Source organism: Spermophilus citellus, assembly GCF_964194105.1.
Source record: "Spermophilus citellus genome assembly, chromosome: 3".
In the NCBI taxonomy this organism is placed as follows: Eukaryota; Metazoa; Chordata; class Mammalia; order Rodentia; family Sciuridae; genus Spermophilus; species Spermophilus citellus.
In genome coordinates this window covers 46,526,998-46,548,983 of record NC_138184.1, presented here as the reverse complement: position 1 = coordinate 46,548,983, position 21,986 = coordinate 46,526,998, and the positions used below count along the sequence as shown (strand labels likewise).

The window sequence follows — 21,986 nt, the reverse complement described above, 5'->3', positions numbered from 1 at the left end:
GGACAGGGAGGCCGAGGGGCGGGATTTCCCGCGCGGCCCCTGGGCTCCTGGCAGGAGCTACACGGGCGGTGTCCGCGGCTGCGCCTAGAATAGGGCGGGCAGGCGCGCTAATCTGTGGGCGGCCGCCGCGTCTTCTGCCGCCGCCCTCCCTTCGCCACCATGCCGGGGATCGACAAGCTGCCCATCGAGGAGACGCTGGAGGACAGCCCGCAGGTGAGGCGCGGGCGACGGCAGCGGGCGATGTGGGAAAGCCGGGCGGGCTAACCGCAGGCCTGGCGCTGCCGCCGCAAGTGCCCGCCCCAGCCCAGGTGGGCGCCGCCGCCGCCCAGGTGTTCCCCCCCCCCCCCCGACCGCGGGCCGCACCCCGAGCCGCGGAGGCCCTGTGCGCAGCCCGAGGCCCGCATAGGCCCGCGTGGCTGGGCCGAGGGCCGCGGGTGGAGATCGAGCCGCCGCCTATCGTGGGGCTGGCGGTCACGTACGCGCCACGTCTCCTGTTTATTTGACGGAAGATGCTGTTTTTATCGCGATGGTGTGAGGTGATAAATCCCCAATCTGGAGAAAATGCAGAGAAGGGGAGAACCCCGGTAGTCTTGTTAATGGATTTCGGAGGCTCGGTATGCTAGGGAAGGAAATGGCTAGTTTTTCTTCTGGAGGTGTGAGAGGCTGTGTGTGAAGAGCCATCGGCGAAGCCAGTTATGGGTGCTCAAGCCTGCTTGCGACCTCCCCGCCTAGTGTGCGGGTGTAGCGGCAGTAACTGGCCGCTGTCACTCGAGCTATGCACAGCTTGTGATGGACGGCGCCTTCCAGGACTGCTGCGCCGCTCGCTGCGGACTTGGCCCTGATAAACTCATCAAAATAAAAGCCTTGTGTTCTGTGTTTTGTGCTTTGGGGATGATGCTCTAGTGATTGCTTAAGCTTAATATGATTTTGGAAAATGTAATATTTTATATACATAAACACACTCAACAATAAAATCGTCTATATTAAAAATGGTGTTGGAAGCAGTTCTAAGTTGTATGGAGAAACTTCACCGTGTGCCTGGCATTTTTACACAATAAGATTTGAGAGGGTGTTACTGTTCACTTAGAATGAAAAAAATTCTGAAATACTTACTTTAGAAATAAGATAGCACATATGTCTTGTACTTTTAGTTTGCTGTGCCCGCCCTCCCCCCCAAGAAAAAGAAACAAAAAGGAGGAAAGGGCTAGATTCTCCCTTTACTGGGTTGCACTTCTGCCATGTGTTTTGTGTCAGTGTCAGTTGCCAAGTTGAAATTGGGCTCTGATTGTAGAATTGATTTGTTCTTTTTCTTTCTGAAAGTTATCTTCACAGGTCAGTTTATTGCTGGCAATGTACTCCTATCAGCCTATAATGACAAAGAGAAACCCACATGTTGCTTTATCTTGACTGCCAGTGTAGCCTGTTTTTTTTTTTTTTGGCGGGGGGGGGGGGGCGGGGATACCGGGGATTGAACTCTGAGCCACGTCCCCAGCCCTATTTTGTATTTTATTTAGAGACAGGGTTTCACTGCCTCTCTTTTGCTGAGGCTATCTTTGAACTCATGACCCTCCTGTCTCAGTCTCAGAGCTGCTGGGATTATAGGCCTACGCCACTTTGCCTGCCTCTGATCAAATTTTTCCTTATTAGTTCCTCAGTATAAAGTTATAAGCTATATTTGTTTCAGATGATTTGCAACAATTTTGTGGGTTGCATGGGTCAGGTGCTCTTTGTCATTTTACTTTTTATTATATAAGACTCAACAAGTTGCTTTCTTCCTTTACCTGGCCTATATGATTTTTTACAGCCCTTAAAGTCTATAAATAGCTCAGTATGGTTTGCACAGTGCCCTAGCCATGACTAGAGGCAGAGATAATTTTCAACTTTTCACACAATTAGTTTACAATTTGAGAATTAGTTTGTTTTTTTATAAGCATGTCTCTTGTTAGTATCAGTTTTATATTGAATTTTAATGAAATAGTCATGTTGACATTCAGTTTCTAGAGGTAATAAATTTGAACAAGGTAATATTTATTTGGGAAAATTACTTGGGAAGCTGGGATTTAGGAAAGTAAGACACTGGGGGTAATTTGTTTTGTTTTTGGTACTGGGGTTTTAACTCATGCCCTACCACTGAGCTATATCCAAACCCTTTTTATTTTTGAGACAGGGTCTCACTGAATTGCCCAGGCTGACCTCAAACTTGCAGTCCTCCTGCCTTAGTCTCCTGAATTGCTGGGATTATAGGTTTGTGCCATTGAGCCTAATTCTTTGGGAGAACATTAAGGCAGGATGGATAGCCTTGGATCTGCAACTGAGGAGATGGAGATTGTAGCCTCCACTGCCACTTAGTGCCTTCCACTTTAAAGGCAAATTGCTCATTTTTCCCCCAAATTTATTGTACATAATAGTTCTGTTTTTAAAAATATAGCTTACATGTCTTCATTTTTTCTTAATGAAAAGAATTTGAAAGACGGCATGATTCCTTTAATTTTTTTTAAATATTTTTTTAGTTGTCTATGGACCTTTATTTTATTTGCTTATTTATATGTGGTGCTGAGAATCAAATGCAGTGCCTCACATGTATAAGGCAACTACTCTACTGCTGAGCTACAACTCTAGCTCCCCCCCCCCAACCACTTTTTTTTTTTTTTTTGAGAGGAGGTCTTACTCACTATATTGGCCAGGATAGCTGGAGAGATTCTTTTACCTCTTGAGTAGTTGTCACTAAAGGCTTGTGCCACTGTGCTCAGTTTTCCTCAAATTCTTCTATAAATAGGGCTGAGCAGGGCATGGTGGCTCACATCTGTAATCCCAGCAACTCAGGAGGCTGAGGCAGGAGAATCACAAGTTCAAGGCCAGCCTCAGCAACTTAATAAGGCCCTAAGCAACTCAGACCTTGCCTCACTGAAAAATAAAAAGGGCTGGGCACCGTGGCACACACTTGTAACTCCACCAACTTCAGAGGCTGAGGCCTAAGAATTGCAAGTTCAAAGCCAGCCTCAGTAAATTAGTGAGGCCCAAGCAATTTAGACCCTTTCTCAAAATTAAAAAAATAAAAATAAAAGGGCTGGAGATGTGACTCAGTGGTTAAGCACCCCAGGGTTTAATTTCCAGTACCAAATAAATAAATAAAATGAACCAGGCTGGGAATGTTGCTGGGTGGTAAAGCACCTCTGGGTTCAGTCTCCAGTACCCACCCCCCAAAAAATAGGGACTGAAATTAATGCTTTTAGGCAAAAATTTTTGTTCTTATTTTGGACTATGTAAGCCTAAGGAATAATAGAGTATATGAAACTTTTAAAGTTCCTAATACAAATTTTTTATTAGATTAATTGATCCTTATCAAAAGTGACCTGTTGTTGCTATGTGAAAAAATTAGAGCTTGGGAGTCATGAAAGGCCATCAGGGATTATAGTTATCTTTTCCTTAATTTTAGATTTTTTTTTAATATACTGGGAATTGGACCCAGGGTCATATACTATAAGGCATTCTAACACTGAGTCTAAACCTTTAGTCCCTTTTTTAAAGTTTTTGTTTTATGGTACTGGGGGATAAACCTAGACCCTCATGCATGCTAGGCAAGTGTTCCACCACTGAACTACACTCCCAGCCCATTTTATTTTCATACCCAGGGATGCTTTACCACTGAGGTACATCCCCAGTCCGTTTAATGTTTTTAAATTTTAAGATAGTCTCTCTAACTTGCTGAGGCTGAGTTGGAACTTAATCCTCCAGCCTCATTCTCCCTAGTTGCTGGGATTACAGGTATGTACCATTGCATCCCAGTCCTTTTCATTTAATTTTGAGACAGGGTCTTGCTAAATTGCTCATTCTGGTCTTGGAACTTGTGATCCTCCTCCCTCAGCCTCCTGAGTTGTTGGGATTACAGGCTTGCACCACTATACCTGGCTTCCCTCTTTAAATTTTGATTTATAGAACTGGGCATGATGGCCCACAACTATAATTCCAGCAGCTCAGGAGGCTGAGTCAGGAGAATCACAAATTGGAGGCTAGCCTCAGCAAATTAGTGAGACCCTGTCTCTAAATAAATAAATAAATGGACTAAAAAAGAAAAAAAGTAGCTCAGTGGTAAAGTGAGCCCCTGGGTTCAATTTTCAGTATACTCTTCAAAAAAAAAAAAAATATATATATATATTAAATTTAACAGTAATTGTATTAAAATAGGAGGAATTTGCAAAGTCCAGATTCACTAATTGTAAACATCTTTAGAATTATTTTGCCCAAACCATACCATTCTGCAAAAGTTACCTGTAGAAGCACAAAATCTTAAGCCTACAATAGATGGTTTGTCTGTATTTATATATTATTCCGAAAATCAGAATCAAAATAAAACTTTATAATTACAACCTTTAAAAAGAATTGATTTTATGTATATATATCTTAATGATTCATGTATAATACGATATTGAAAACCACCCTGTTCACAAATGGAGGCTTCCTTCTTTTCATAACATGAAATACTCCTGATTATGGAGTGTGTTCCCCCACATTTTGACATCTCAGATTGTAATTCCCCTTAGAGATGTTTATTTATTTATTTTTTTAATGAAACAAGATCTCATAATGTTGCCCAGGCTATCTTCAAACTCATAAGCTGAAGTGATCTATCTGCTTTAGCCACCCAAGTAGCTGGAACTATAGGCATGTGTGATCATGGCGTCTGTGGTATTTTAACAATTGCTATTAGCCAGGTGGCAGCTCCACTCTCCCTTGTATGCAAATGTACATTTTGGTTGTTGCTCCTAGTGGCAATTGTGGCCAAGTGCAGTCTTTGCATTTAGCCAACAAATTGATTTGAGGAAAGAATGTCAGTCCTGGTTGTTTGAAAATCTTTTTTTTTTTTTTTTTTATTTTTTAAAGAGAGAGTGGGGGGGGGAGAGAGAGAGAATTTTTAATATTTATTTTTTACTTCTTGGCAGACACAACATCTTTGTTTGTATGTGGTGCTGAGGATCGAACCCGGGTCGCACGCATGCCAGGCAAGCGTGCCACCGCTTGAGCCACATCCCCAGCCCTGTTTGAAAATCTTACTTTTCTATCTGGTAGAAACAAGCCTTATCATCAAAACTTAACTGAACAAGCATCTATCTCTTACAAGAAATTTTTAGGAACTAGGTGTGGTGGTACATGTCTGTTAATCCCATGATTTTGAAGACTGAGAAAGTAGGATTGCAAATTCAAGGACTTAAATCCCCAATACAAAAAAAAAAAAAAAAAAAAAAAAAGTTAGGGACTAAACTGAAGCACTTCTAAGAAATACTTGTCATCCCATGGTACTGAGAAAAGTATGAGAAAACATCGATATTTAGGATGTGAATTGGAAAATGATTTATTGGACTTTTGATTGAACTGAGTATAAAAGTTTTAGGAATATATTAAATTTATGCTGCTTATATATTTTTTAGATGTTTACATGAGAGCATATATGATAACATTCTGTCTGAAGGTTTGTTTCCATAAATATAAAGGCAAAATATTAAAACATAAAAAAGCCTAGCTGGAGCAAGCCTGTAATCCAAGAGACTCAGGAGGCTGAGGCAGGAGGATCCTGATTTCAAAGCTAGCCTCAGCAATTTAGTGAGGCCCTAAGCAACTCAGTGAGACACTGTCTCTAAATAAAATACAAAAAGGGCTGGGGATGTGGTTCAGTGGTTAAACGCCCCTGAGTTCAATCCCTAGTACCAAAAAATAAAAATAGAAAAGAACTAGGTCAGTGGTAGATACCTCTGGATTCAGTCCACAGTACCAAAAGGGGGGTGGGGTACTGGCCTATCAAGATTTCCTGATGCGTGTGTGTGTGTGTGTGTGTGTGTGTGTGTGTGTTTTGCTGGGGATTAAGCCCAAGGTCTTGTGCATGTGAGGTTATCCTACCAATTGAGGATTATTGGTTATTAGGTTATCCTATCATCTGAACTATATTCCCAGCCCTGATGCTTTCTTTTACACAGACATATTTAAAAAAAAAATTTTTTTTGTGGTGCTAGACATTGAACCGTGGAATTTGCACATGCTAGGCATGTATTCTCTCACTGACCTCCATCCCCAGTCCATCTTTTTTACATCTTAAGATAGCACTGATGGGAATGGGAGTAAAGCTAGAGCACTAGAGTGAAAAAGATTATGTCAAATTCAGCAGGTGGTGTATGCTTGTATTCTCAGCTACTTGGAGACTGAGGCAGGAGGACTGCTTGAGCTGAGACCAGTCTGAGCAATTTAGATCATGTCTCCGAAATTAAAAAATCAAAACTAAACTAAAAACAGCTTCTATCAAATCCAAATCTCAGAGGCTTGGGGAAGTAGGGGACTGATAATATGGACTGCTTAAACCAGCATAATAATAATCTTGTGTTCCCCCAACCCTCCCCACTTTATACTGTATTGACTTAGCTTTTGACTTCTGGACGAAAGGAATAAGAAGCTAGGGAATAAAATATAAGGTCATTTTTTAGATTTTTAAGCTTAAGTTATCTCAGTACTTATTAGTATTCTAATTTTTCCATTGCCTTTGGGGAAAAAATGGTGATCATCATTTGCTTTTGATAAACTGAGTTTCCTTTTCTTTGATTTTTTTTTCCCCCCTAGTACTGGGGATTGAACCCAGGGCACTCTACAAATATATGAAAAAGTGTTCAACATCTTTAGCAATTAGAGAAATTCAAATCAAAACTATTTTTTCATATATTTGTTGATCAATTGTATTTCTTATTCTGTGAAGTGTCTGTCTAGTTCCTTAGCCCTTTTATTGATTGGGTTATTTGTTTTGTTGGTGTTTTTTTAGTTCTTTATATATCCTAGAGATTAATGCATGTGGTAAAGATTTTCTCCCAATCTGTATGCTCTCTCCTCTCCTTAATTATTTCCTTTGCTGAGAAGAAGCTTTTTAATTGGAAGCCATCCCATTTATTGATTCTTGATTTTACTTCTTGCATTTTAGGAGCCTACTACACTACACTACCTTTGTTCTCTCATCTACCATCTTAAGTGCAGAATTTAAAATTTTAAATTTTAATCTGTAGTGTTTCTTCTTAACTTAATACAATTACAGAAATTCTAACCAATAAAATTACACCATTGTTGTTCCTCCTAAAGTTTTTGTAACATATTTGGGAAAATATTGTGATGTAGTTGGAAAATACCTCATTTTTAATGAAGTGAAACAGAGAAAAAAAACCCCTGACTTCTTAGCATTACTGTAAAAAGAGAAAATAGATTAAAACTCATAATTACTAGAGCTCTATTATCTTACTATTTTTGCTTCTTTTAGGAAAAAAAGTTTTCCCATCTTATCTATATACCAATTAACATAGCTTTTTAATTTATTTTCTTTTATACAGACAAGGTCTTTACTAGGCGTTTTTGAAGAAGATGCTACAGCTATTTCCAACTATATGAACCAATTGTATCAAGCTATGCATCGGATTTATGATGCACAGGTAAAAAGCTAAGGTCTAATACAATGCTGTTTAAAAATTAATCTTTGAGCCCCATAAGGACAGAGAATAGTGTCTGTTTTGTTTATTGGTGCCTAGCCTTGTCCTGAAATACTGGTAATAAGTATTTGTTGAAAGGATGAATGAACATTAAATATATTGTATACCAGAGTTTACATTTCTGTTACTAGTGTATAGTTTGTAGCACCACAAAAGTAACAAGATTGAAACATCAGTCCCTTCTCCCCAAACACAGTAAGAAGAGCTTTCTTGTTAAAAATCACTAACAGTGGCACATGCCTATATCCCCATATCTTGGGAGGCCGAGGCCGGAGGATTGCAAGTTCAAAGCCAGCCTCAGCAATTTAGTGTGGTCCTAAGAAACTTGGTGAGATCCTCTCTCTCTCTCTCAAAAAAAAAAAAAAAAAAAAAAAAGTAGGGGCTGGGGTTGTGTCTCAGTAGTTAAGTACCCCTGGGTTCAATCCCTAGTACAAAAAATAAAAATAAAAATAAATCAGTAAGTAGCTGAGTGCTGTAGTTCACACCTCTAATCCCAGTGACTTGGAAGGCTGAGGCAAGAGGATTACAAATTCAAAGTCAGCCTCAGCAATTTATTGAGACCTTGTCTCAAAAAATAAAAAGTGCTGGGGATTTAGCTCAATGGTAGTTTTCCTGGGTTCAATCCCCATTACTGAAAGAAAATAAAAATCACCAATAGTAGTATTCATTTAAGATTTGACTTAAGAGGGCTGGGGTTGTGGCTCAGTGATTAAGTACCTGCTGGGTTCAATCCCTGATACCAAAACAAAACAAAAAACCCTTTCATATGATTGTGTTGCTGTGTTATGACTAAGTCAACCACATTTTTTAAAAAACATTTTTTAATTGTCAATGGACCTTTTATTTATTTATTTATATGTGGTGCTGAGAATCAAACCCAGTACCTCACACATGTCAGGCAAGTGCTCTACCACTACTCCAGCCCCTAAGTCAACCACATTTTGCTTTTTTTTTTTTTTTTTTTTTTTTTTTTGCGGGGGGTACCAGGGATTAAATCCAGGGGCAGTTAACCACTGACCACTGAGTCACATCCCAGCCCATCTATTTTTTATTTTGATACAGGGTGACAGGGTCTCCCTAAATTGCTTAGAGCCTTGCTAAGTTGCTGAGACTATCTTTGAACTTGTGATCCTTCTGCCTCAACCTCCCAAGCCACTGGGATTATTGGTATACAACAGCATGCCCAGTAGTCAACAACCATATTTTGGTTGTATGTTATTAAATGCTTATAGTCTGGCATCAGCATCTAGAGAGAATGATAACCAGTCATCTATGTAGAATCTAAAGATTTTGCTAAGGCTTTGTACAGTTTGCTTTTTATCTTTTAAAATATTTAACACTAAAAAAACAAAATTGAAAAAATGCACCTATGTATCAGTGGTTTCATACTGTATATGATGTTTTTAAAATTAATTTAAAATAAAGAATATAGCATGTAGATTTTTTTACAAAAAAATATTTAATGCTTAGTTTTATTATCAAAGAAAAGCAGCAGCAGCAGCAGTAGCAGCAGCAGCAGCAGCAGCACATACTTGGAACCTTGCTGAATTCCTTGCTGAATTCTCTTTTATGGTTGAGTTTCTTTTTGAAATGCTTTAATGGTAGTAATAAAGGTGGCCTATGTAGGTATCTTTGATTAAAACTTTTTTCTTGATAAGTAATATTGTGCTAATTTGAATACTAATCTTTTTCCATAGAATGAATTAAGTGCAGCAACACACCTGACTTCGAAACTTTTAAAAGAATATGAAAAACAGGTATCGAATATCAGATATTTAAGAGCATGATTTAAAATATACCATAATATTGTATCTGTACAGATAAGGACTTCCTCATCAAGAATCTTTAAGCTTTCCTGACTTCACAGAATATGCCATTGAGATTTCAGTATAGCCCTTATGTTAAGATAATTATAATGATTTAATGCTAGGTACCGAGGCTATCTAGTTTGCCTTTCATTCATTTATTTATTTATTTTTTTACAAATGAAGAAACAGTCTTGCTCAAGATTACAGGGATTTTGGAGGAACTAGAGCTAAATTCCAAATCACTGAATTCCTAGCATAGTATAATGTTTCTTAATTATGAAAATTACTGTATTAAAATGACATTTCTGGAGCTTATTTGAAATTTAGAAATTTTCTGAAGTTACTTGAAAATTTAAATTCTGATGCTATCAGTTAGAAGATTCATATAGTGTTGAACTTTTACTTCATCTCTGTTTAACATTTTTTTAGCGTTTTCCATTGGGGGGTGATGATGAAGTTATGAGCTCTACTTTACAACAGTTTTCGAAAGTTATAGATGAGGTAAGTATTTATTTTGCTTGAATAAGTTATTTTATAATTAAGTTACTCAAGTTATTCGGTTTTTTATTGGGAACTTTTATTGTTATGATTATATGAGTAAAGCTTTGTTATAAAACTTAAAGAAGTACCTTATTTCCACATCCTGGTTGCTATCTTATAAAAATAATATTTTCTTTATCTAATTAAAATAAATTGTTTTTGAGGAACAAGCTAATAGATGGGCTTTCTCTCTTCCCAGACCATGTATTATTTGTTTTTTTCATTGTTATTTGATGTAGGCAGTGAGAGAAGAGTGAAGCTGTGAACTATGGCTAAGCCCTTTGTGGCTTCTATTTTGTCATTAAGCAACATTTTACTGTTCAGTCCTTATTAATCCTTCTATCCCAAACAGCTGAAATTGACTATTGGTTTCTCAAACCAGTCATCTTTAACCAATCGTATAACAAAACAAAACAGACCTAGAAGGTAGGAAGAAGAAAGATAGTGAGAGATGTATGGAGAGTTCAACAGTTGTTCTCTAGTATTGCATGAAAATACTTTGTATATATATGTGTGTATATATGTGTATACACACACACACACACACACATTTTTGCCATACTGGGGAATAAACCTGGGGCCTTGTATGTGCTAGGAAGAGCTTTCAACCATGAGATATACCTTCAGCACCAATTTTAAAATATTTTAATAATTCTTTATGGCAGAATATTATCCTAGGAGAGTAGTGTAAAGAAATAATATTTATAGGAAATGGAATGTTTTTCATTTAAAAAAATATGGTAAAGTACTATAAAATTTGTCACTTGTGACATTTAATACATTCAAAATGTTATGCAGCCATCACAACTGTCTAGTTCCAGAACATTTTCATCATCCCAAAGGAACTGTCTACCTATTAAGCCGTCACTTTTCCATTCCTATTCTTCCCAGTTCCTGGTAACAACTTAATCTGCTTTCTGTCTCTTTGGATTTGCCTGTTTTGAGTCAGGTGTGGTAGTGCACACCTGTAATCCCAGTGACTTGAGAGGCTGAGGCAGGAGGATCACAAGTTCAAGGCCAGGCTCAGCAATGTAGTGAGGCCCTATGCAACTTACCTAGACTCTGTCTTAAAAAATAACAAGGACTGGGCATGTGGCTAGTTATTGAATGCCCTTGGATTCAATCCCTGGTACCAAAAAAAGAAAAAGAAAAAATATGTATTTGCCTGTTTTGAATATTTCATATAGTAGGACCCATATAATTTGTGGACTTTTGTATCTATCTTCTTTCACTTAGCATGTGTGAAAGGTATATTCATGTTGTAATGTGTCAACATTTCATTTCTTTTTTGGCTGAATAAAATTTCATTGTATGGGTATACCATATTTGATTTGTCTGTTTGTTATGGATATTTTGGCTCTTTCCACCTTTTGGCTGGTATGAATAGTGCTGCTGTGATCATACATATTCAAGTTTGGTTTTTTTCAAACACCAGTTTTCAGTTCTTTGAAGTATATGTCTAGGAGTGGGATTGCTTGGTTATATGGCAACTTTATGTTATTTATTTATTTATTTATTTTTCAGTTTTCAGTGGACACAACATCTTCATTTTATTTTTATGTGGTGCTGAGGATTGAACCCAGCGCCCTGCGTGCTACCGCTTGAGCCACATCCCCAGCCCCTATGTTTTTGTTTTTGAGACAGGGGCTTGCTAAGTTGCCAAGGCTGGCCTGGAATGTACCTTTATGTTTAACTCTGAGAAATCACCAATTTTCACCAGTGCCCGTTCCATTCATATCGCCACCTGCAATATTGGAGGGTTCTAGCTTTTCTGCGTTCTTGCCAAAAATGGATTTTCCCATTTTTTTTAAAAAAATTAGAGCCATCTAAGTGGGTGTCATGTGGTATCTCATTATCATTTTGATTTGCATTTTCTTGATAGTTAATGATATTGAGCATCTGTTCATGTGGTTATCAGCCATTTGTATATCTTCAGAGAAATGTCTATTTAGATCCTTTGCCCACTTTAAGTTGGGTTTTCTGCCTTTTCATTATTGAGTTTTAAGAGTTCTGTATTCTAAATACAAGTTTCTTACTTAGGTAAGTAATTGACAAACATTTGCTCTCACTCTATGGTTTACCTTTTCACATTCTTGATAGTATCCTTTGATGCATTAAAGTTTTTAATTTTGATGAAGTACAATTTATATTTTATTTTGAAGTGTTTTTGGTATCATGTCTAAGAAATCATTGCCAAATTAAAACCACACTGAGATTTCATTTCACTCCAGTCAGAATGGCAATTTTCAAGAATACAAGTAATAATAAATGTTGACAAGAGACTGTAGGAAAAAAGTTACACTCATACATTGCTCATGGGACTGCAAACTGGTGCACCCACTCTGGAAAGTAATATGGAGATTCCTTAGAAAATTTGGAATGGAACTACCATTTGACCCACTTATCCCACTCCTTGGCACATACCTAAAGGATTTAATCTGTGGAACCAACCTAGGTACTCTTCAACAGATGAATGGATAAGGAAAAGGTGGTATATGTACACAGTGGAATATTACCCAGCCATAAAGAAGAATGAAATTATGGCATTTGCTAGTAAATGGATGGAACTGGAGACTATCACGTAAGTGAAACAAGCCAATGCCAAAATACCAAAGGCCAAATGTTCTGTCTAATATGTAGATGGTAACACACATGGGAGTGGGGGTGAATAAAAGTTTACTGGATTAGACAAAGGTGGACAAAGGTGAACAAAGGTAAGGGAGGTGGGATGGAAATCGGAAAGACAGTAGAATTAATTGGACATAACTTTCCTATGTTCATATATGAATATATGACCAGTATAACTCCGCATCATGTACAACCACAAGAAAGGGAAGTTAATCTTATCTTCCTGCTCTTCCTCCCTGCTCTGTTCTTAGTTGTTCTCATTATATCAAAGACATTTGGTATTTGTTTTTTAGGGATTGGCTAGCTTCACTAAGCATAATCTGCTCTAGTGCCATCCATTTCCCTGCAAATTCCATGATTTTGTCATTTTTTAGTGCTGCGTAATATTCCATGGTGTATAAATGCCACATTTTTTTTTATCCATTCATCTATTGAAGGGCATCTGGGTTGCACATAAGAGGTTGTGAGGGGAACGGGAAAATAAACAAGGAGAGAAATGAATTACAGTAGATGGGGTAGAGAGAGAAGATGGGAGGGGAGGGGAGGGGTGGGGGGATAGCAGAGGATAGGAAAGGTAGCAGAATACAACAGTTACTAATAGGGCATTATGTAAAAATGTGGATGTGTAACCGATGTGATTCTGCAATCTGTATATGGGGTAAAATTGGGAGTTCATAACCAACTTGAATCTAATGTATGAAATATGATATGTCAAGAGCTTTGTAATGTTTTGAACAACCAATAAAAAAAAAGAGTGAAAAAAAAAAGAATGGGAAGTTATATTCCATGTATGTATAATATGTCAAAATAAATTCTACTGTCATGTATAACTAAAAAGAACAAAAAGAAATAAAAAAAAATCATTGCCAAGTCCAGGATCACTTTAAGTTTTCTTTTAAGAGTTTTAAATGGATTTTTTTTTTTTTTTTGCTATATGATACTTTTTATCACATTAATTTTAGTGTTTTTCGTGAAAGGTATTAGAGTTTTTTTTTAAAAAATAGATTGCTCTCTAACGACATTTATTAGTTATAAATGGTTTCTGTTAGTTATTTGGCCTTTTTTGTCTTTCTTTTACTAGCTTAGCTCTTGTCATGCTGTACTCTCAACTCAACTTGCTGATGCCATGATGTTCCCCATTACCCAGTTTAAAGAAAGAGATCTGAAAGGTATTGAAGTCAAGGACTTGTATTTACTTTTGTCAGTTGCCAGAAGATCAATTCTTGTAAGATGCGTTTTACTTTATACCTAAACCATTTCAGACCACTGCCTGTGCCACTTTTACTATCATCAGTCACCAAACATTTATAGGAGCTTTTGATAGGTATTAAACTACATACTGACAAATACTATTATAAAGTATCCCTTTCCTGGAGAAATCCTAGAGAAAGAGATAGGTAAACACGTAATTAGGACACTGTCTCTCTTTTAATTAGGGAATGAGAAGGTTCTGTGAGGGCTCAGAGGAGAGTCAAGAAGGCTTCACCAAAGATTTGACATGAACATTGAACAGTGAGAAAAAATGTGCCAGGAGAAGAATCACTGTTGTTAGGGGGACTAGAATGCACAAACGTATGGCTGATAGATATATATATACCTTGTTTTGAGGATAATAAGAAATTCAGTGTGACTGCAGTGTTGAATGTGTCAGGACAAGGCAGCAGATAAATCTAGAATTAGATGGAACTAGATGATGCTAAAGATGTTGGACTTGAGTTTATGAACAAAGAGAAGCCAATGGAGGTCTTTTAGTAGTAAAGAGCCACAATCCTTTTGTATTTGGAGGATGGGATTGTGTGGATTTGGTGTGTAGGAGAATGGACTAAGAAGTTGTGAGAGTTCAATGAGGTATAACCAAGACCTGGATTAGGATAGTGGCACAGAGTATAGAGGTTTGTATGGGCATAGCAGAAGGCAGGGATGCCAGCACATCTAACAACCTATGACTTAGTAGTTTGTGGTTATTTTTTTTTTGCCAATTTAGGGTTACTAGGTGATAAAAGGAGAGTTTTATAGAATTGGCTCTTATTATAATTTTTAAACTCTCATACAGGCTTATTTCCAAAATAGGAAAAAAAAAATTGAACTAATGTGTCAGTGAATGGTAAAGTGTTTAAGATGGAATAAAGACCAATGGATTTTAGAGATGGAGTTAATAATTGCAATGATGCTCAAAAATGGACATCTCCAAGGTCAAGAAATAAGAATTATTTTCTCACAGTCTAAGGGTACTGAATGGCATTATCTTATTGATAAAATGTGCTTTGTTTCTCATTCAGCATTTGAAATTATTAGAGTCATATATCCAAAAAACAAATTAGTAAATATCTAGATACTGGTACTGAGTCAAAATATTTACTTGTCTTAGTATTTGTAATAGGTTTTAAAATTTGTGTCATATTACTAATTTGTGACAAGTAGATTTTCTGGAAGTGTAAGTGTTGCTAATGATGGTAAATGTACCAGACTAGCCGAAACACAGTGATTTTTTTTTTTTTTTTTTTACTTTGAATGTGAAAGTATAAAATACTATTTAGAGTTTTTTTTTAAAAAGAGAGAGTGAGAGAGGGAGAGAGAGAGGAGAGAGAGAATTTTAATATTTATTTATTTTTTTATTTTATCGGCGGACACAACATCTCTGTTTGTATGTGGTGCTGAGGATCGAACCCGGGCCGCATGCACGCCAGGCGAGCGCGCTACCGCTTGAGCCACATCCCCAGCCCCATATTTAGAGTTTTAATTATAACTGAAGTAGCATTTATTATTGCTTTGCAAGCAAACTTTTTTTTTTTTTTGGTGGTGCTGGGGATTGAACTCAGGGTCTCATTCACGCTAAGCAAGCACCCTATCACTGACCTATATCTCCAATCCTATAAACAAACTTTAATAAAGGTATTTTGTAAATATGCTAAGCTGAAATTATTCTTTTAAACTTTTTCAGAAATACTGACATTAAAAGAAGTGTTTCAGATCGCTAGTAACGGTAAGCCCTGAATACTTTACATTATTTATTTTATTGATGCATTTATGTGTAATATCATGGCTGATTCTTTGTAATAATTGAAAAAAATGCGTGTAATTAAAAGTTTGTGGTCATTATTTATATCAATGTTGTTACTTAAATATGCTATTTATAAGAAACAATTGTAAAGACAGTTACATCTTTTAGTTTATTATCTTTATAATGCCTAAAGAGGTGATACAGTATTTTACCTTCCTATTTTTTGTATATATTCCAGTTTTTCTTTAATGAGCATTTGCTGTTTTTGAACTAAAATACTTTGAAAAACTTTTAGTGGATTATTGTTTCCTTGGAATTAAATGTTGCTTTCATGTACTAGTTAGATTAAGTAGACACATAGTTTACAGGAAAATTTGGCTGTGGGGAAAATTTGAACATTCTTATCAGGTGATAGGGAATTTTTCCTTACTTTAGTATATGCAGAAAGATGCAGATGTGAAGACTACTTAAAGTATTTATACCTTTTGTAAAATACTGTTGTGTTATTGTTAACACTCATTTCTGCTTTCCAGATCATGATGCTGCAATTAACAGATATAGCCGACTGTCAAAAAAAAGAGAAAATGACAAGGTGTGATACATACTTACTCCTTCAGTATCACAATTAATGATGATTTCATTAGGTGGTTCGGTGTTCCCAGTTTAAAAATAGTCAGTAGTTGATTTGTATGTTTTGCTGTACTGCTCCTACTCCTACTTTATTTTTTCCTGTTAGCTATTCAAAAACCTTTCTGATAATTTTTAGTCTCTAAATGAAATACTTTCCTTCTGCCAGAATTTGATAAATCATAAACATAAATGTAAATGATGATCAGTATATTTTTTTTTGCTTTGTATTTTGATAACATTGCATATGTTCTGTTTTCATTTGGTCATGTATACAGAAATGAGACACAGTAATCAAAAAGTTGAATTGTTGGGCTGGGGATGTGGCTCAAGCGGTAGCGCGCTCGCCTGGTGTGCGTGCGGCCTGGGTTTGATCCTCAGCACCACATACCAACAAAGATGTTGTGTCCGCCGAGAACTAAAATAAATAAATAAATAAATAAATATTAAAAAAAAAGGTCAAATCCTTAAAAAAAAAAAAAAAAGTTGAATTGTTAAAGACCCAATTCCAATGAAGTTATTATGAGGCCCTCTTCATTTACTGGGAATATTTCTCCTGAAGGAGTGAATTTCTAGAAATATTACCTTATATTTGAAGAGAAAAACATTGAAGTAAAGATTAAAGAACAGCATATTAACAATATCAGCTGAGTGCTCCTTAAAATCAGCTCTCTCCAGTGCCTAATCCAAGGTTTGATGTGTAGGCCTTATTGGATGCTTGAGAGTGAGTTGAGATATCTGTGCCTAGGACTTGGTGTCCGCATTCTTGGTTGTAGCTGCCCAGAGAGGCACAGTAACTACTTGTGGGAATCCACAACTGAGTATGACTTACTGTGTGTTTTAGTCAGCCTTTTCACTGCTATAACCAAAAGACCTGACAAGAACAGTTAGAGGAGGAAAACTTTATTTGTTTATTTATTTTTAATTTACTTTTTGGTTGTAGTGAACACAATACCTTTATTTTATTTATTTATTTTATGTGGATCAAACCCAGGGCCTCGAATGTGCTAAGCAAGTGCTCCATTGCTGAGCTACAACCCCAGTGAAGGAAAAATTTATTTTGAGGCTCATAGTTTCAGAAATCTCAGTCTATAGAAGGCCAACTCCATTCGTTGGGGCAACAGGTGAGGGAAAACATGATGGAAGAGTAGGGTAGAGGAGAGCTGTTGGGGACACAGCACCAGGAAGCAAAGAGAGAGAGCCCTTCCCAAAGGCATGCCCCTAGGGACCCACCTCCTCCAGCCACACCCTAATTGCCTGCAGTTTCCACCCGATTACTTCCCATCAGAGGATTAATGCACTGAGTACATTAAAGCTCTCATAACCCAATCATTTCACTTCTGAACTTTCTTGCATTATTTCACACATGAACTTTTGGGGAAATGCCTTATAGCTAAACCATAACACTGTGTAACAGTCACTATGACAATAAAGAAAAAAAAAGTTCAGTCCAAAGATCTGCTTTTCCATTTCTAATTTTAGTTCAGAAATTATTTGATACTGAAAAAACTTATGAAGTATATACATTTCAAGATCTGCATTTTAGTCACTCTGCCTTATGGACATAGTTAAAAGCTCTAGAGTATAAAATTTGGCATGTTTTACGTTACCTCTGGCTGTTACAAGTATTTTATTTTAAAATATTTTTTTAGTTGTAGATGGACACAATATCTATCTTTATTTATTTATTTATACATACATACGTGGTGCTGAGGATTGAACCCAGTGCCCCATGTGAGGTAAGTGCTTAACCACTGAGCTACAACCCCAGCCCCACAAGTATTTTTTAAAAAATATTTCTCACCATTTTTTAAATTAAAAATGTATTGGGGCTGGGGTTGTGGCTCAGTGGTAGTGTGCTCGCCTAGCATGTGTAAGGCCCTGGGTTCAATCCTCAGCACCACATAAAAATAAATAAATAAATAAAGGTATTGTGTCCAACTACAACTAAAAAACAAATATTTAAAAAAAATATATTGAAGGAGGCTGGGGTTGAGCAGGTGTGAGGCATTGGGTTCGATCTTCAGCACCACATAAAATAAATAAATAAAACAAAGATACTGTGTACATCTACAACAAAAAAATGTTTTAAAAAATGTATTGAGGGGCTGTAGTTTTGGCTTAGTGGTAAAGCGCTTGCCTAGCATGTGTGAGGTAGTGGGTTCGATCCTCAGCATCACATAAAAATAAATAAATAAATAAATAAAGGTATTATATCCGTCTGTAACTAATTTTTTTAAAAAAATGTATTGGGCACCTACTGTATGACAAGTTGTATGTGGGGTACTTTGGGAGAACAATATGAGTAGGCTCCTGGAGGACAGGAGTGGATACTCCACATTTTATTGAAGGCTTTTGTGTGAAAGCATGCTTTTGTGTGAAAGTCCAGGTGTCAGAGTATAAGGATAATGAGAGTAAGAATTAATACCAGTTAAGTGCAGTAACAGAGGTTTTACTGAAATGTTGAGAGTTTTGGTGAATCAGGAATATTATTCTTTTAGGAGGTAGCATTTGCATTGAAGATCACTGTTAAGGGATTGCAACAAGGATATTACTTAAAAAAAAAAAAAAGCCTTTGCAGATGCATGTGGTAGAGTTGGGATAGTACAGAGGTTAAGAGCACTGGCTCTGGAGTCAGACTGGGAACAAAGCTCTGCCATTAATTTGCCTGAGGTCATGCACTTTTACTTAGTTGCAAGCCTCTATTTCACTATCAAAAACATCTCAATAATTGTGAAGATGAAATAGGTAATGCATGCAAAGTATCTGTCTCATAACAAGTTTTCACTAAATTTTAGCCATAATTATGATGATGATGGTGTGAAGATAATCATTACAGTATGTCTGGAACACTGAATGTATTTGGGGAGATAAGGCAGAAATGAAGGTAAAGTAGATTGGGTCGAGTATATTAATAACCTTAAATCTGTGTTAGAGTGAGCAGCCACCAGAGAATTCTGTCAATAAGTAACACGATGCAGTTGTGTTACAGAAGAAAACACTAATGAAAACGTGAAGAGATTGAGACTAGAGGGAATTCAATGGGAAGAATTGGAATACTTTGCAAAGATTTTTTTTTTTTTGGTGGGGGCGGGTATCGGGCATTGAACCCAGGGAAGATTAACTGCTCAGCCACATCCTCAGCCCTTTTTGTATTTTATTAGAGACAGGGTCTTGCTAAGTTGCTTAGAGCCTTGCTAAGTTGCTAAGACTGGCTTTGAACTCATAATCCTCCTGGCTCAGCCTCCTGAGTCAGTGGGATTAAAGGCACCACCATACCCAGCTAGTTTGTAAAGATATAATGAAGACCTTGGCTCATGTTATTGAAAGAGGAGAGGAAGGAATACTTTTTGGAAGTATTTCATAAATAGAATTGATAAGGTCTTTAGTAGGAAGGGGAATAAAAAATAATGCCTAGGGGGCTGGGATTGTGGCTCAGTGGTAGAGCGTTCACCTAGCATGGGCAGGACCTGGGTTCAATCCTCAGCACCACATAAAAATAAAGGCATTGTGTTGTGTCCCCATCTACACCTAAAAAATTAAATATTTTAAAAAAATAATGCCTAGGTTATTTGGATGACTGAGGGGTCCTGGAGTAATTAAGAGAGGAAAGAAGTAATGTAGGAGAGCAAATTTTGTGGGAAGGATACTGACCTGTACATTTCCAATGCATACACACATACACATATTACACACATAAACATATAAAGAACCACGCTGGAGATGTTTTCCCCTTGGCACTTTTGAGTAAGGATCAGGGGATTAAAAGTTTGTGATTGCTGAGTCATTGGTATTTTGGAATATTCTTGGTACTTCATTAGGTATTCTAAGGAGAGGAGGAAAAGAGAAGAGCCTAGTGCATGTTAATATAATAGATGCTCAATAAATATTTGTTGTCTGAATGAAAGAACCTAGGGGAGCACATGTATTCTAAGTGTAAGTGAAGGAAGACAAGTAGAAGAGTAAGTGTGGTAGAGAGCCAGAAGGGGAGAATGTATGCTGTGAACTGATTGAGGTTAAAACTAATGGTGAAGTTAGTAACAAACCATTGTGTGCCTTTCCTCCATGTAGACTTTCTTTGCCATGCTTAGTTTAGATATTTACATTCTTGGTTACATGCAAATATGCATTTTATAAATTATGTGGCTGGTAGTGAAACAAGAAAATCAACTTATTATGTTGAAGAATTTCTAATAGACCAGAAAACTGTTCAGTTGCTAGTGATATATATTCCTTGGTAGGCTCTTCCCCATAGCCACCATGGAAGATAATTTAAAAGTAAGGAAATAAGGGCTGGGGATATAGCTCAGTTGGTAGAGTGCTTGCCTCACATGCACAAGGCCCTGGGTTCAACCCCAGCACCACAATAAATAAATAAATAAATAGAGAGATAAATATAAGGAAATAATACTATTTTTTAAATCTTTTCATTCAAAGGTGAAATATGAAGTAACAGAAGATGTGTATACTTCCAGAAAAAAACAGCACCAGACCATGATGCATTATTTTTGTGCATTAAATACTCTTCAATACAAGAAGAAGATAGCATTGTTAGAACCTCTACTTGGATACATGCAAGCTCAGGTAAATACTATATATATATTTTTTTTTCATGGTGCTGAGAATTGAGACCTAGGATCTTGTATGTGCTAGACAAGTGCTCTACCACTGTGCTAAATCCTCAACTCCTGTGCTGTTTTGGTATAACTGAAAAGCTTTACATTAAGGCACACATTGTAATCCCAGCGGCACAGGAGGCTGAGGCAGAAGGATCATGAGTTCAGAGCCAGCCTTAGCAAAAGCGAGGCACTAAGCAACTCAGTAAGACCCTGTCTCTAAAATACAAAATAGGGCTGGGGATGTGGCTCAGAGGTCAAGTGCCCCTAAGTTAAATCCTTGGTACCCACACCCCACCAAAAAAAGCTTTGTGTCAAGCTTGGTATTTATATTAAATTATTAAATGTATTATAAACTATTCTTTAAATTTTATTTTTTTAGTTGTAGTTGGACACAATATCTTTATTTTTATTTGTTTTTATTTTTATGTGGTGGTGCTGAGCATTAAAGCCAGAGTGTCACACATGCTAGACAAGCGCTCTACTGCTGAGCCACAATCTCAGCCCCCCCAATCATTTTTTTAAAAAATATGTATTTTTTAGTTGTACTTGGACATAATACCTTTATTTTATTTATTTTTATGTGGTGCTAAGGATTGAACCCAGGGCCCCGCACGTGCTAGGTGAGCACTCTACCTCTGAGCCACAATCCCAGCCCCATAAACTATTCTTAACATACTCATTTGTGTCTTTGTTTTATTTATTTATTTATTTGCATAGTGCTAGGGATCAAATGGACACATGCATGCTAGGCAAGTGCTGTTATCACTGAGCTACATCCCTAACCCTTTTTATTTTATTTTGAGACAGGGTTTTTTCTAAGTTGCCCAGGATGGCCTCAGACTTGCTATCTTCCTGCCTCATCCTATCAAGTAATTGGGATTCTGGGCATATCAACTGTGCCCAGTGTGTTTGGGTTTTAAAAAGTAATAAAGATTTCAGTATTTTGGACTAAATGATAACATTTACGTTGTATTTAGACCCTGTTCACTACAGTTGGGGATAGAAAGCAGAAGCTAAATGAATTCCAGAGTTATACCTATTGCTATTCTACCCCTCCTTGCTTCATAATAGATCTGAAAGAGAGTGAACAAATTTGTGTGTCCCATGTTCCTTGTACACTTTCTGAGTTTAAAGTAATAGATGAACTCTCAAGTGCCCAAAGAGACGTGCATCAGGAAGGACGCTAGGAAACTGAGTTTGGGGTGATATAATATGTCAGACCCTTAAAAATCAGGGGTTTAAAGAAATTTGA

At 37.1% G+C, this 21,986-nt stretch overlaps 1 protein-coding gene across 4 annotated transcripts in view; it reads left to right on the top strand.

The window, feature by feature from the left end:
- The first annotated feature begins 11 nt into the window (after window positions 1-11).
- The window catches only part of APPL1 (adaptor protein, phosphotyrosine interacting with PH domain and leucine zipper 1), a 39,415-nt gene continuing 17,440 nt past the window's right edge, over window positions 12-21,986 (top strand). For all 4 annotated transcript variants that reach the window (XM_081284139.1, XM_081284138.1, XM_081284137.1 and 1 more), the window contains exons 1-8: window positions 12-213; window positions 7,356-7,454; window positions 9,209-9,268; window positions 9,749-9,820; window positions 13,569-13,656; window positions 15,429-15,470; window positions 16,022-16,080; window positions 20,553-20,699. In XM_081284139.1, coding sequence (XP_081140265.1) covers window positions 160-213; window positions 7,356-7,454; window positions 9,209-9,268; window positions 9,749-9,820; window positions 13,569-13,656; window positions 15,429-15,470; window positions 16,022-16,080; window positions 20,553-20,699 — 621 coding nt within the window. In that variant the 5' untranslated portion in view covers window positions 12-159. The remainder of the gene's footprint in view (window positions 214-7,355; window positions 7,455-9,208; window positions 9,269-9,748; window positions 9,821-13,568; window positions 13,657-15,428; window positions 15,471-16,021; window positions 16,081-20,552; window positions 20,700-21,986) is intronic.